We start from the raw sequence: 16,533 nt of genomic DNA on the forward strand, positions 1-16,533 counted from the left end.
CAGCCTCAAGGGAGGCCCATGAGGGAAGTGCCTCCACGCTACTAGCCAATAGTCTTCGCCCGACGGTGAACAGACACTGCACCCAAGTGTCCACGTGCTATGTACACTGAACTAATTCAAGAAGATAGTCCAGGTGACAATATTACGCTTACCGTAGATAAAACACAAAAACAAAGAAACAAACTAATGGCTGTGAAGGTTCTCAGTCATCCAGGTCATCGTAGTCAAACTAATGGTAATTTAACACATTTACATTCAGTTTTTGTGTTAATAGCCTGAATCTTTCCATTGTTCTTGGTAGATAGTGTTAGATTGAATTGTATGTATTTGTTAAACGTATCTCTATGTATTTAACCTGAACTTTGCGCAATATGACCTTAACTGGTTTCTTTGTATTTTTTTTTTTTTTTTTTTTAAATTTTTCTAATAAAATCATTTGCACTTGTTTGTTTGTTCATGCTATTTCCCCCGTTTGGGGGACCCATGTCAAAATTGCTAAAAGTTGTTGGTAAATTTAATTTTTCCAGGACTGAGCAGCAAAAGCGTATAACTCTGTGGAAGCACCTATTTTGACTGTATGGAAAATAGTTACATAATATTATTAACCTGGTTGTTTTATTAGATATATTATGTAATTCAGTTCAGTTTTATTTATATAGTGCCAAGTCACACGGAGAGTTACCTACATGTACTTTATGCTGCAAGGTAGATCAACAATCATCAATCATAGAAACCCCTGTGATCAACCATTTTAGCGGCAATAGGAAGTAAAAAACTCCCATTTAAGGGGAAGAAACATCCAGCAAAATCAGGCTCAGGGAGGGGCAGCCAAATAAGGGAGGAGTCACCTGATCCAGCCCTAACTATAAGCTTCCTTAAAATGCAAAGTTTTAAGTCTGATCTTAAAAGTAGAAATGGTTTCTGTTCCCTAAATACAAACTGGGAGCTGTTTCCACAGAAGAGAGACCTAAAAGCTGAAGGCTCTGACTCCCATTCTATTTTTAAATATTCTAGGAACCACATGTAAACCAGCAATCTGAGAGCAAAGTGCTCTATTGTGGTGGTATGGTACAAGGAGGTTCTTAAGATAAGATGGGACCCAATTTTTCAAGACCTTGTATGTATATGCAGTGCAGAATTATGTTTATGTTTCTCAAAGTCTCTAAAATGTGTATCAACTATTAAAAGCCAGTCAGTAATTAAAATTTACAAGGAAATGTTTATCTGGAGAAGTCTGTGCTTGTTTTCTTTTATACACTATTTCTATGTTTATATGATATGTACGATTCTTTGATGCATTTTAAATTTTTGGAAGTTTCCATACTATGCTGGTCGCTTTCTCAGCTTTTATAATAAACAGATGATTAAAAAAACAACAACAAATAGCTGAGACATTTTACTTTTTCATAGAAAAATATGATCTCTTTTTAAATTTGAGCCAGCTACAAGTCTCAAAAAGTTAAGTTGTACCAGGAGCAATGTTTCCTCTAATTTTTCATGTGTCTGAGCAAGTACACAAACTCCCTGAGCGATCCCTGGGACCACTGTGAGCAACATCAGACGTGTGCACTGTGGTGATGCCAGCATCGAATCCATCCAAGTTACATGGTTTATTAAAATCAAATCGAATTACAGCATTTACATTTATGTTAGACTACCTTTAATTAACTACTTTAGCCCACTTACAATGAAAATGTAAAAAAAAAAAATCTAGTCATTGACATGTTAAGACTATTGGAAGTAAAAATAACTTGAACCCCAATTTCGAAAACACAACTTTCTTTTTTTTTCTTTTTATAAAGCTCTGACTTGTATCATGAGTATGAGTCTGTGGTCTGGGAGAGAGTCATGTAACTCTCTGTCTGCAAAATACAGTATATAATGACCAATGTTGGGCAATTAATTATATAGTTACTTCTTCAAAAAAAGTAACTGAGTTTAGCAAACAACGTTTTTTGCAGCTATTTTTTAAATGCAGCCAAGGCGTTTTTAACTAAACATCTCAAACTATTTACTGTTCTGCATCAAATTTGATGCCACACAAATTTGTGCTACTCCAACAAATAATTTCTGTCCACTATGAGATAAAGGAGAAAAACAGCCTGATACCTGCAGGCCTGACAACAGGAGATGTATCACTCCTGTAACACCTGTAACATTCAGCAGTCGCCTCATTGTTCTGACACACACAACAAAACTACACTACACACTAACTACACAAGATTTGCGCTAAATGTCTCAAATCTCTCACATCTCAAAACACTGCCGTCACTCCTAAAACTTCCCCCGTTTCTTAACAACTAGATGCCAGGTTGCCATATCATTTTTTGATTGGTCGGCATGGTACTTTTTTGGACGAATAGGAAAGGGGCAGCGGGGGAGAGGGGGCGGGGTTGTTTTTGCTCACAGGTGGAGAGGGCTTTCAAGCTTTTTTTCATATAAAACGCAGTTTTTACCGTTTCTTCCCGCAGTAAATATAAACAACGATAGTATTAAGGAAGAAAACCAAACATTGCATTTCTTTTTATCACAACTCTGGTGTTATGTGGCCTATCAACACAATTTAAAAACTGTTATAAAGTCCACACTTTTCCCATCAATTTTTCGTCTGTCCTGCTCACATCTCCAATGGTTGTACACGTTGGCTTCACTCCACATCAGCCACACCGCTTTGCTAGCTAAAACACCAGTGTCGGCACATAAGGACGCTGTCATAGCCTGTCAACTACGTTGATTGGCTGCGTATATACGAATGTGAATCGCATAATGAATTAATTAAATACACCATTAAATAATTAATTAAATGTGGCAATAATTAATTAATTACATGTGTCATAACTATTTATTTAATTAATTCCAATTTTAATTAATTATTGCCACATTTAATTAATTATTTAATGGTGTATTTAATTAATTCATTATGGCAGTCCTGGCGTTCCATAGACAACAGGTCAGTAACATGAATATGCATAGATAAGAGGACATTAGAGAGGCAGAGATTTTCAGAAGTGAGGATGGACAGAGAATCACCAGTCTGCAAAAATCTACATTTACAACATTACTGTTCCTCAACATAAAAATTGCAAAGAGATGGACACTTTTTACAGACTAAAGATGAGATGAAACATCTGACTTGCATTCAGTGGCTGCATCTCTGACCCATTATACATAGAACTGGAACTTTATAGATCGGAAAAGGCACCACAGGCGCTGAAAGATATTTACAGAGTGTTGTCTAAAGAAGAGGGAATGCTACACAGCGGTAAACATGGCTCTGTCCCAACTTGTCTCCTAATCATTGGTTCACTTATTCACACACTGAAACCAATGAAAAAGCTAAAAATAAAAGAAGAAGAAGCCATAGCAACAACCCAGCCCTTGTGATAAGATCTGTCAATTCACAATGAAAATGCTGCTGCTGCTTTAAACCAAAACAGAGGTCACATGGTCACAAGGATTTTGTTTCCTTTTTTAGTCAGTGATGTCTTGTAAAACTTCATTTGTGTAATTTGTTTAGCAAAATGTCCAGGGTTAACTTTGGGAAGGCACTGTCTCTTTCTCACACAAACACTCATGTGAACAGACACAACACATTTCCCAGTATGTGTAGGATCCCACAAGCTACTCTGTCTTTCACATAAGAGGGTGTTCAGGTAGTTAAATGGGTACACGGTGACCCCATTTTATCACCTCATGGCACATGAGGTGATAAAATGATAAACGACCAGCTTCGTCAATGATGAATGCCGATGCTTCACTGGCTGATGAGCTGAACACGTTTTATGCTCGCTTCGACGCCGCAGCAATTAAAACAACAAACGGCTGCGCGCGCTCGGAGTGCACCAGTGAAGAAAATGCATTCATCATCACAGAGCATGCCGTGAGGAACACCTTCAGGAGGGTGAACACCAGGAAGGCAGCAGGACCAGATGCAATCCCTGGCCGGGTCCTGAGAGCCTGCGCTGACCAGCTAGCACCGGTGTTCACGGAGATCTTCAACCTCTCCCTGGCCCAAGCAGTGGTTCCCACGTGCTTCAAACAGTCTATCATTGTCTCTGTTCCAAAGAAACAACAGCCCTCTTGCCACAATGACCACCGTCCAGTAGCACTGACTTCAATTGTGATGAAGTGTTTTGAAAGACTGATGAGAGATCACATCACTTCTTCACTTCCTGCCACCATCGACTCACTTCAGTTTGCTTACCGGACTAATCGTTCCACAGACGATGCCATATCTCACCTGCTCCACACATCCCTGAGTCACCTGGACACTGGCAGAGGGAATTATGTTAGGATGCTGTTCGTGGACTACAGTTCAGCATTCAACACAATAATTCCCTCTAAGCTTTTCACCAAGTTGACGGATCTAGGACTCAGCTCATCACTGTGTCAGTGGATCCTCAACTTCCTCACAGACAGACCCCAATCAGTGAGGGTGGGAAAACAAGTCTCCCCCTCCATCTCACTCAGCACTGGAACGCCTCAGGGCTGTGTTTTAAGCCCCCTGCTGTACTCACTGTACACTTATGACTGTGTAGCCACATCAGACACCACCTCCATTGTCAAGTTTGCTGACGACACTGCTGTTGTGGGCCTGATCTCCGACAACATCGAGACGGCCTACCTGGAGGAGATTAGGAACCTGGAGAACTGGTGCCAGGAGAATAACCTCCTCCTAAACATCGGCAAGACTAAGGAGCTGATCGTGGACTTCACTACAAAGCAGGCGAGGAATTACAAACCCCTCATCATCAGTGGCACGCCAGTGGAGAGAGTGGACAGTTTCCGATACCTGGGTGTCCACATCACTCAGGACCTGTCATGGTCCTGTCACATCAACACCCTGGTTGAGAAAGCCTGTCAGCGTCTCTTCTTCCTCAGAAGACTTAGAGACTTCCATCTGCCACTGAAGGTGCTCAAGAACTTCTACTCCTGCACCATCGAGAGCATCCTGACGGCAAACATCTGCACCTGGTTTGGGAACAGCACCAAGCAGGACAGACGAGATCTGCAAAGGGTGGTGCGCTCAGCCGAACGCATCATTCAATCAGAGCTCCCTGACCTGCTGTCCATCTACACCAAGCGGTGCAAGTCCAAAGCTAGGAAGGTTATTGTTAGGTATTTTAGTACCATGGTAGCATTTACTGGATATTGTTTTATAGTGACATTATACAGGAAAACTCTGTCATTCAATAAGGCCCCTTTGTTTTAGTTATTTTTCTCTTTGACCCAAGAATTGATGTGTGAGAATCACAGGCTGGTACAAGGTTGAAATACCACAGAGATCACTCCCTCAGCTACATTAGTTTCTTAATCTTTTAGACGCCTGTTGAAGGCCAAATGGTTTGTTTCAGATTTCACTAATGAAAGAACTCTTTGTTTTGTGCCTTGAAAATATGTCGCTGAGATAATCACAATTGTAGCTGAACTGATAAACTACACAAAGGATGCTTCTTCACCCATGGGCAGGAAGACGCTGCCTTATCTTGGTCTGTACTGGTTTAAACTGATAATCTGCTGTCTCATGAATTTTACCCTCTATATAAACTGTTATACTTGTGAATAAAGTTGAGTCAATTTGGGAAGACAATCTGAAGCAGTCTCTGTTTTCTTGTTCTCCCAAGCTGCTCCCGAGCTCGTACTAACACGCTGAATGGCATGCTTGAATATTACTTGAGAATATATTTGACTGTGTTACAGACTAAGGGACATTCTCTGCTGATAGGTGAAGGTACATTCTCTGCTGATAGACGTCCACGCCTCGAAGGAAGTCGATCCACGGATTAGGCCCTGGAAACTGTTTCCTTCAGTTATGATGGACCTCTCCCATCCCAACAATGGACTCTTCTCACTGTTGAGGTCTGGGAAGCGCTTCCGCTCCCTTAAGGCCAAAACAGAGAGAATGAGGAGGAGCTTGTTCCCCCAGGCTATTCAGGCCCTGAACCAGGTGTAGGACTGGACTCTCCCACACACATCACTATAAGACTGGACTCTCAGACACATCACATCACCACACACACCACCACACATTTCCTATAATTTATAATCTTTATAATCTCTTTCTGCTGTTTGCACATTTTTTACTGTAAATTCCTAAGTTAATTTGTAAATTTTGTAGTAACCTGTAAATTGTAAATACTGTAAAACCTTTTTTCTGTCATTTAATGGTCGGGCATTGTACAGCTACAAGCATTTCACCCCCATGTCATACTGTGTATGGTTGTGTGTGTGTGACAAATAAAATTTGAATTTGATTATATATATATATATGTATGAAATATAAGACTTTCACTTCTTTGTTGAGCAGACATTTCCTGGAACTAATCCCCTCAGCAGTGGATGTTTGTATATATTTGCTTAGATTTGTTTAGAGCAGGACTTTGTTTGGCACATCTTTTCCTCTCTGGCGTGGAGTTCAGGAAAGAGACTATCTGCAGCATTTTCACTCCACCTCCTATCCACCCCAGCCAGTCTTCTTACACTGGGGTCAAATTTAGTAGCAGTGCCCCCACCCCCTCCATCACCCTTGAAGTGGTTCTACAATCCTGTGTGGGTGTAATTATGATGTCCTCCTCTTAGGGGTGTGGTGGAGTACAGAAATACAGCAGCTTATTTTCGCAACCACTTTTTCTCCGCCCTCATATCGCCTATCTTCCTTGAGATGTGGGTTTTCCTGGGTGAGCGTTGCCTTTCCAGGATTCCAAGACTAATGATGAAAATCCTCCTTAATAACAAGGCACGGAGGACCACCCATTTGACATGTTACTTTGCCTTTTCTTTAGTTAAAGTTTAAGAAGAGGGCCACAGAAATAGATCCAGACTGCGCAGCTGGAATCATATCCCCATCATCTCACAAAATCATTAAAACAGAATGAAAACATAGCTCAATAAAGTATAGCTGTAATGACACCAGGCAGGTTTAAATACATTGAGGTGACACAGAATCTAATTGTAGTATCAGATACATACATTAGTCAAATTATGATAGGCCAAATGTTTAGTCATTCAATTTTATTGTATGCTTAGTCATGGCTATCCTGTTGATTTAATCTCATACTGGCTTTAATAAGGTTTTTATGTGACATGACCCTCCATACGTGACAAATATAAAATAGTGTGTACATAAATTGTTGATAGAGACTTAAAATGATTTCAGTAGGTGATTGTGCTGTAAAAACGTGTCTCTGCAAGAACAACAGTAAAGGAAGTGCTCATCAAAATAGTTGTGCTGGAGGGGAAAAGCAGCCACTGGATGTTGTGTGTGTGTGTGTGTTTGTGTCTAGCTTTCTTTGTGAGGACAGAAATCTGCATTCTACTATCCTTGTGAGAACCAACAGCCATGTGTGTGTGTGTATCTGTGACTGTGTGTCTGTATATTGGAGGGGGATTGGGTGGATTATTGTGTTTTTAAATCAACAGAACCCTAAAACCAGCTTTATTTCAGTTCTAAGTGATGCAGACCACATGATTGATATTGACCCCTGTTGTCACCCATTTATGAATAAAAGGTCTATCATTTTTAAGGTAAAATTTTGAAAAAAATAATCATAATCATAATAAAAAACAGGTTAATCTTGAACAATTATGTTTACTATCTAATAAAACATCACAGGTGAACAGGTTTGCGTCCACCTATATAACTGTATCAGCCGCACTGAACAAAGAGCCAGTTTGTGCCAGCTTATCTGAGATTTGATAAGAGGAATCACCCTTTTATTTTGTCTCTGATTGCACCACATCAGCAGTCATACAGGATGACTCATTTCTTTGCGAGCAGACCATTCAGTTTGTGTTTTTTAACTGATGGCGTGTCTCATTCTCATCGTTAAACTCACCGTCAGACTCTGACAGGGCTTAGATTGCTCACCTGGTTGAGCAGGTGAGCCATGAACTGAAGGTAAGAGCTCTTACTGAAGGGGGCTGGGTTTCAGTCTACCCCAGACCATTTCCTTTGTGTCATTCCACCTTTCTCTCTACTGTCTGCACTGCCCCATCCAATAATGGTGAAAGGACTCTATTTTGGAAACTCTTTCTTTGTGATTTTCCAAATCTTCTTTCTGAACTAAAATCTCTGAGGTTCTTTGAGCAGAGACTCTTTTTTACAATCTTGATTGGTAAGGAGCCACAAAACAATTTTATTTGTTATGTCTGATGCCTGATTTACAGCTAGGATAGAGTGTGAGAAGATAGATAATGGTTGCTGTAAAACAGAGGGTAACGTGCAGGAATGCTGGAGCAAATACGTGCAGGTACTTTAAATATAACAATGTTGGAATCTTGTGCAGGAATAGCAAGTACATTGAGGTGAAACACAGTAATTAGAGGTGTGAAGTCAATGAAAATGTGCTATTTGATATATTCTTCACAGAACATGAGCCAAAGGCAAGGAATCTGAGATTGAAAAATCACTTTTTTTCATAAACATTGAAAATAGGTCCCACACAATGGTAGTAAGTAAGCCAGAAATCTAAAATCAAGTTCACTACATAATATAACCAAATCAATACAGAAATCAGAAACCACACAAATACAGTGCTTTATTGAAGAATTTTTGAAGTGGTCTTGTGCAGTCGTTCTTCAGTCTTCCTAAAGATTTTTTTCTTTGGACATTGGTTGTATTCACACACATTTGCAGTTCACTCCTTTAACCTGATCATTTTTAGAGGAGTGCCTATTGTTTGTTCATTTGTTAAGTTACAGAAGAACTAGACCTAAAACAAAAGCTATCAGCAAACAAACAGTATCCGAAAGTCATGCTCTCAATAACCAGGACAAAAATCCAGTCAACACCCTACACGGGACCTGGGATGTGGATCTGGCCCTCTGGTTGGTCCATTTATTGTTCCCTGAAGCTTCATTACAGATGCTCTCAATGGCTGTTAAGAAGTCATTCTTAAGGAAAGCAAACATGGAGCAAAGGCAGAGATATGCCAAATTACATAAATTAAACTGGACTGAAAAGAAGTGCTAACAGATCTTATGGACTCATGAATCCAAATTTGAAAGTTTTAGTTCAAGTCATCATTAATATGTCAGGAGAGAGTTACAATGGTGAGTGCCTACAGCTATCTATAAAACACAGTGGAAGTCTGGGACTCCATTTCAGCCAGCTGTGTTGGGGATCCTGTCAAAATTTATGGAATTGTAAATTTAGAAAAGTACAATCGTATTTTGATTCACCATGTTGTACCATCTGGGATGTTTCTGACTGACAATGGTTTAATTTTACAGCATCATAATGATCCCAATGCAGTAAAAGCATGCCTGGACAGAAAAACACAGAGCAGCCTCCCTAGACCTCAACACCACTGAAGCAGTGTGGGATCACAGAGGAAGGAACAAAAGGTTCCCAGTATCCAAAAAGAGCTTTGAACACGTTTCAAGAAGCCCAGAGAACTATTCCCGAAGACTACTTAAAGAAACAATAATAAAGCTGCCTAACAGAGTTCAGGCTGTGTTGAAGAATAAAGGTTGTCGCACCAAAGCTTGTTACAATTGTATAAACTGTTTATGCCTTATACATGCTGTAATTACCCAGTTATATTTGCACATTTCAATAAATGGTTACACACATTTCTTGTTTTTCCTCCCAAAATAAAATGAAATAAAATGTGCCTCAAGTCTTTTGCACAGGACTGTATATCCAGAGAATCTCAAACCCCCAGCACAATGAAAAACACCAGAACATTGACTATACTAATCATTGAAGCCTTTTAGTACTACCTGTAAAGATGACAGGTTGTTGTAAATAGGTGGAATAGATTCAATTATATCCAGCAAACAAAACAAGATGCCCATTACAATGTGCCGCTTAACACATGTGCATAGATATAATGATCTCATTCTAAACAGGGAACTTAACTATATTTGTCCTAATATTTAGAATGAATGTGCTTCCCCCTATTGTTTTATTTTTCCGTATTGCCTTTTTAGTAAATGTTAGCGAACCTGCTTAGTCCTTCCATTATAGACTCCAAAATGTTTTTTTAAATTTTGTAAGATTTTTATTTATTTATTTATTTTGTAAATGTCACAGTCAGTGCTGACAATGGTGTGTAGGACGATTTAGTCACAGCCAAGTCAGGGGGTTTAACAGGCGGTTTCAGCCAGTGTGTTTGCTTCCATCTAGCGGTGGATAAATGGTACTTTGCTCATAGGAGAGAAGGAGGAGGCATAACAAAAAAAAGAAGAAGAAGGAAAGCCATTCCATCGTATCTGTCAAGTGAAAAGGAGGTAGTTCAACTGGCTGGCTGTATGTTCTTTGTCTCTGGGGTTATTCTGTATCACACTGTGTTTTTTCCTGTCTTGTTTTTTGTTGGATTTCCCCCTGGACTGAGTGATCACAGAAGAAGGTGGAGGCTGTAAAGATAGATGGCGTGACATCAGCAACAGGTAGAGTCGGTTTTTATACATACCTCTGCTGGTGAAACAACGTCGCAGTTCATCTTAGATGCAATCCGGAAGTTGCCTACTGCTTGTTGAAGAGACATCATATCATTTTATAGCTGGAGAAATCGCTGAGCTGAGGCTTTGGTGTCACTGAATGGTGATCGAAGCTTTATTGTAACCGGAAAGTCACTGCTTCATTCAGTACCGACTCATCATGCCTCTCCACAACAGACAGGTAGGTGATCCGATTCATGAATAATAATGATGGTTCTGTTTTTTTTTTTTATCGTTACGTAGTGAAGATGCTCTGAGGCCGCCTCACACTTTAACAGAATTTATGTTATCAGCGGCCCTGCTGTTTATCATGACTGCACATAGCTTCATCAAGCAGTCATTACATCAAACCCACTACAGATTCACTTAAATCAAGTTAGTCAGATGAGGTCAGAACATATTCACGCTTTAATCTGCCCTGCGTATGAATCAGGATGTTCAGGTGCTACTGCCTCTGCCATGACTTCACTGTTTGTGGATGTACGTGTGTCAGTGAGAGAATCCCCTGAGGACTTAAAGAAAGCATGGATTTGGACTGACTGCTAGACTATATGAGCACGCCATGTTTTTCATTCAGGTTAGATTAGCTCTCTGTGCTTTGCTTTCTCAGCGCAGTGGCATTCATTGTCACGCCCCCGTGTTATCGTTAGACAGGATTCTTTTGGAGGTGATAACCTTCCTGCTTACTTTCACAAGCACAGTATCACAAAACAGTGGCCTCCTGAAACTCATCTGTTGTGACAAAAGTCTTTACCACATACTTTTCATGCCATTTTTAAAACCACGACTTAATGTATTTACATCAGCATGGGTGATTTCATAATGTAACATTGTTCATTGTTTTTGATGCTTCAGTCCAGTATTGAGATGCTGGAGCTGCTGGGAGTGGTAAAAGAAAATGGCAATGAACAGCAATCATTTCCGCCTGTGGTAAGCCATTGTCCACAGTTATAGTTTAATATAATTATAATTCCAGTCCTGGCCATGTTAATGCATATATTAGAGCATATAATGTCTGATTTTGGCGTATTGTTTTTTGTCACTCAGCACACTCCACTCTCTTATGACTACGTCCTGGTTGCCAAAACGATTAATAACCAGGAGAGAGAGTCTTTCAAGAAGCAAACTGAGTACATCGAAGAGCTAAAAAAAAAGAACTTCAAAGTCACGGTGAGTGTTTAATAGTACACTTAACATTTCTGCTATAAAATATACATTTCATCCATACAGTCATTCATCTTAATTTCCTTCTGTTAGAAAATCATAGATGATAATCACGTCTTCTATGGGATTCAAGCGCCCAAGGAAATCTTTGAGAAGTACAGGTATCTGCTCAAGGTGTCCGATGCCTGCAACTGGAGCTCAGATCAGAGCGCAGTGTCTCTCAGTACGAGGTAAACAAGGCCACTGAAACTATTTTTGGCATTTTAAACATTCCTTGCTGCTGTTTTCTGACACTTAAAGCATCCCAGTGTTTATTTGCACTGTGTTGTGTTATCATTACAAAGGACTTGTTCTCAAGCAATTTATTTCCAAATTTTTCTAACCATGTGGTATTTAGATTAGGTCTTCGCCTTTGTGTTTTTATGAAAGTGGAATGCCTAGTTGTCTCTTTAAAATGCATTTTTTAAAGAATCAATAAAGATGCACTAATCTAATGACATTTGTACTTTATGATCAGCTGCATGAGTGATTCTTGTCCTTGTTTCAGGATACGGATTGTCCACTTCATCTTAGGTCACACCAGAATTCATTCAGGAGGTGAGACAGAATTATTTACAACCCCGATCCTTTGCATTTAACCAGACCCTGAATATTTTTATTATTATTCTCTTTACCTTTTAATCTGCACAGAAAATCTACGGGAGCTCATAAAGATGAAGGTTTTTGAGACCAAGTTCTGTCTACATGAGGTGAAATGTTTTGTTTGTTTGTTTTTAATTCTGGGTTTTAAGTCTTATCCTTGTATATGAAGTACTATGACAAAAGTGACATGATCAGTATAGACATGGGAAGAATGAGGGCTGCTGATTGCTTTACAGTATAAAAAAGAAAGAAAAGAAATGGTCTTCTTCCTCTTCAGAAATCACATCCATGGAGAGTGATAATGATAGCCAAGAATAAAAGCAGTCACCGTAGGAGTAACAATGATAAGAAGTCAGATAAGAATGATCACATAAATCAGTATTTGCCATTGTTTCTCTATGTGGGTCCACACATTCCTACGCTTAAGATAGTGACACTAAAAACTGTTAAACCATTGCCTTTCACATGGCTGCTTAGGTGTTGAGGTTTTCTCAAAAGCTTAATGAACTGAAACTTGGCAATGGCCTCTCAAAACAGAATAGTGGTGCCAAAAAAAAAAGTATTTGTTCGCAGAGACACTGCGAGTCATGTTAATGCTGTGAGTCATCTAATACCGAGAATAATTGGGTATGTGCGTGTACATGATTGCTGATGAATACTACATGTTACTGTGTAAGCACGGACATGAGCCACAGTCTGTTGTGTCGCCTTTACAAGCACATGTATGTTAGATAAAGTATCTTACAGTTTCAGCTTTGAACTTGTAAGGTCGAGTTGGTTTTAGAAGCCCTTAATTGTTGAAATCTGTTTTTTAAAAAGCCAGCAGATTACATATTCACACAAGAAAGCTTCTGTTCTCAGTGTAACTGTGTGTTTTGTTAAGCAGCTTGCAGAAAGATTTTCTACATGTTGCTGATTTGCTTTGATTTTGTGTGTTTCTGCTTTCAGAAAAAGAAACAGAGAGAACTGAAGGCGGGATGGGCACGGTGGACAGCCTGTCTCCAAGGGCAACCCATAACTGCTGTCAGGTTTGGACTGCAGCATAACAGCCTATTTATTATTCTGCACTCTATACTGTTCCAGTTATTGCAGCATAATTGGTTTCCAAACAAGACAACAGCAAACATGTCATGAACATGATGAATCTGTTGTTTGGAGCCATGATTTTAAAATAATGTACAGTAATTCGTGGAGTTTTGAGTTAGAAGAGAGCAGAGATGTCTCTGTCTTTAGATTCAGGTGTATCTAAAACATAAACCACGTGTCACAGCAGCAGTTTTGTCTATATGATATCTTTTATACATTTAACAACCCTTAGTAAACATTTTTAGCTTCTTTGTCAGTTGGTATTACAGATACAATTTCAGAATTTATTTAGCTCTTATAATAATAGTGCAACAGATAAGTTAATATTACAGGGAAATAGTTGATGGGTGCACCATAATATGTGCCTTATTTGAATGATCCTAATGTTCATCCATGTGGGTGCAGTATGATATGGGGTGTAGTTGCAGAAGTAATACTGTTTCAGTCAAGTATTATGGATGGACCTCTTATTCTTCTCACTGGTTACTCAGTTCTCAACCCCTAAAATGATCCCCCTAAAATCTTGTTATTTATGATGGTCGGTTGTTTGATCCCCAGCTCTTTCATCTGTATGTTGAAGTGTCCTTGGGAAAGATACTAAACCTGGGCTAGCCCCTTATGGATCTATCTGGGTTTGTGTGTGTGTGAGCAAGAGTATTAAAAAAGTATCTGTGGATGCAGCTTGCAAAAAGTGTAAAAAGTGCCTCTATAAATTACAATTCATTTGTGCAGTGGTTCTGGCACTGTCCAGATACCTGCTAATCAGATTAACTGGTCACTAAGATGTCTGTTGGTGCAACGGTAAATGGTCATCTGTCTTTCTATGTTAGCTTGTTAATAATTTAAAAAAAATTGATGGTAGGGTGCGCGAATGGGAGAACTGAGCCAAGAATCAAGGAGACTTTATGCACGCAATACATGAATTTTATGAAATTGCACGAGAATAATTTAGCACCCGATGAATATTGAATGCCTGAACCAACGTCTGGAATGAGAATGCTCTGCCTGAAGTGAGTTGCATTAAAGTACTACAAGAGTTAAAGGATTATCCTTTAACTTATAACATATTATGTGGCACTTCAGTTCTTTTGTTTTGTTTGAAACAAAGAAAAATTCTGAAAATAACTTTAACTTACTTCTTTACCTGCTCAGAAGCATATCCAGTAACAGTAAAACATCTGACAATTCACCAGTGGTTGAAATTCTGTGGTAAATCGGTAATTTGAGCCTAAAATTGGTCATGTGATTTTTCCAAATGAATAGCTCTAAAGTTACAAACGTGCACGTTTTGATGCTTGTATCTGCTTTTCAAAGGATTTTTCACTTATGTGCTGCACCATAAGCTAATCAGCTAACCTCTGAGACAGAACATCACTGCAGTACTTGTTTCTCTCAGGACTGTAATTATTTTAAATGCCATTTGGCAAGAACACATGCATTTGAAGACAAGACTCTACACTTAAAGAATCTACAGCCACTTCATTAACTAAGTGAGGCTTAGCTGCATGGCAAGGATGCTAATCTCAGCGAGTTGTTGCTAGCATCCTGCAGTTTACCTGGTTCATGCTGACTATTCTTACCACTGTGTATTATCAGAACTATACACAGTGCATGTTATATCGTGTTATGTTATGCATAGCATAAACTGTACACTGACATAAAGTTTGCCAGTAAAGTAGATAAATACAGTGAGGAGTTATTATAAAGAAAGTCTGTCCTATATCAGTAATGCATAGAATTGTTAAGAAATGTGTTACTGTGAAGTGAACATTTTTATCCACATTTGTTTCAGAAGAAATGATAAATGTATATTCCAAAACGTTGATTCTGTTCTTCTGGACATAGCGTTTTTGATGGGAGAAACATTTCTCACTCATCCAAGTGACTTCTTCAGTCTGCTGACCGCAGGTTTGCCCAACCTTATAAACAGTACATTTGCACAATAACTGAAACTAGACCACTTAATGAACAATGGGCTGGGAGGTCAGTTCCTTGATCATTAGTGTGCAAATTGTCATGACCATTGATCAACAACCACTGATCAATGGCCACTGATCAATGGCCACAAGTACCATTCACAGAGAGTTGGGGAATGGCTGCAATGACAGCATTGTAAGATGGTGAAAGATGTACCCTTAGGCCCCCTCTTCGATTCAGAGATGGTCGTTCCCTTTTCACGTAAATCAGTCTGCTGCCCAGCTAGTCTGACTCCCCGCTCAAACCACCATTCCTCCCTGTCCAGGATGTGTACATCCTCATCAATGAAAGAGTGTCCACTGGCCTGTAGGTGTAAATAGACTGCGGAGTCCTGGCCTGACAAGGTTGCTCTTCTGTGTTCTACCATCCGCTTCGCCAGAGGTTGTTTGGTTTCCCTGATGTATAAATCCTGGCAATCCTCCTGGCACTTAACAGCGTACACTATGTTAGTCTATTTGTGTCCGGGGACCTGATCCAATAGTTCAATATTGGTGTGTTTAGGGGTTTATAAGCCACACAGACTCTGTGTTTAGAAAAAATGCATCTCAACAGTTCTGATACTCCTGACACATAGGGGGATCACTAAGGGTTTTTGCTTAGGCAGGAGTTGTCCTTCTCTCTTGGTTAGGCTGGAGATTTCTTTAGGTGCCTTCCCAGCTTTGATAAATGCCCAGCTGGGATAACCACATTTACTCAGAGCCTTCTTAATGTGATGTTCTTCTGCTTCCCTGGCCGCTGTGTCTGTGGAGATGGTGTTCGCTCTGTGTTGTAGCGTCCTGATGACACCCAGTTTATGCTCCAGTCGATGATGAGAGTCAAACCTTAAATACTGCATAGATTTGGGGTACACATCAGCTTTTAGATGTCCCCCATTACTGATGGAAATCTCACAGTCTAAGAAGGCTAACTTGCTACTTTTCATATCCTCCCTGGTGAATTTTAAGTGTTGGTCCACTGAGTTACTGTGATCCATGAATTGTGGTACGTCCTGAGATTTGATTTTCACCTAGGTGTCATCCACATATCTGAACCAGTGTGTTCCCAGGTAGGATAACAAGGCCCTCTTTTCCACTTCCTTCATGTACAAGTTAGCGATGATGGGTGAAACTGGGGAACCCGTGGTGAACCCATTGGCTTTGATCAGTGGTTGTTGTGTCACGGTCTGTGTGGCAGACCGTGGGTGTGTGGGGAAGGAGGACCCAAGATGCAGGACTCTGCGGT

The 16,533-nt window shown here is 39.8% G+C and overlaps 1 protein-coding gene across 2 annotated transcripts in view; it reads left to right on the plus strand.

Annotated features, from left to right (window-relative positions):
- Positions 1–9,828: 9,828 nt before the first annotated feature.
- The window catches only part of LOC113026623 (anoctamin-9), a 17,195-nt gene continuing 10,490 nt past the window's right edge, over positions 9,829–16,533 (plus strand). Inside the window, exons 1-8 of one of the 2 annotated variants that reach the window (XM_080303882.1) lie at positions 9,829–10,392; positions 10,506–10,624; positions 11,299–11,373; positions 11,491–11,613; positions 11,701–11,837; positions 12,155–12,204; positions 12,298–12,356; positions 13,198–13,277. In XM_080303882.1, the coding sequence (XP_080160008.1) occupies positions 10,604–10,624; positions 11,299–11,373; positions 11,491–11,613; positions 11,701–11,837; positions 12,155–12,204; positions 12,298–12,356; positions 13,198–13,277 (545 nt within the window). In that variant the 5' untranslated portion in view covers positions 9,829–10,392; positions 10,506–10,603. Of the gene's footprint in view, positions 10,625–11,298; positions 11,374–11,490; positions 11,614–11,700; positions 11,838–12,154; positions 12,205–12,297; positions 12,357–13,197; positions 13,278–16,533 lie in introns of both variants that reach the window. The other variant, XM_080303881.1, reaches the window with a different exon arrangement.

Source organism: Astatotilapia calliptera, chromosome 7 (assembly GCF_964374335.1).
Source record: "Astatotilapia calliptera chromosome 7, fAstCal68.1, whole genome shotgun sequence".
Classification (NCBI taxonomy): Eukaryota; Metazoa; Chordata; class Actinopteri; order Cichliformes; family Cichlidae; genus Astatotilapia; species Astatotilapia calliptera.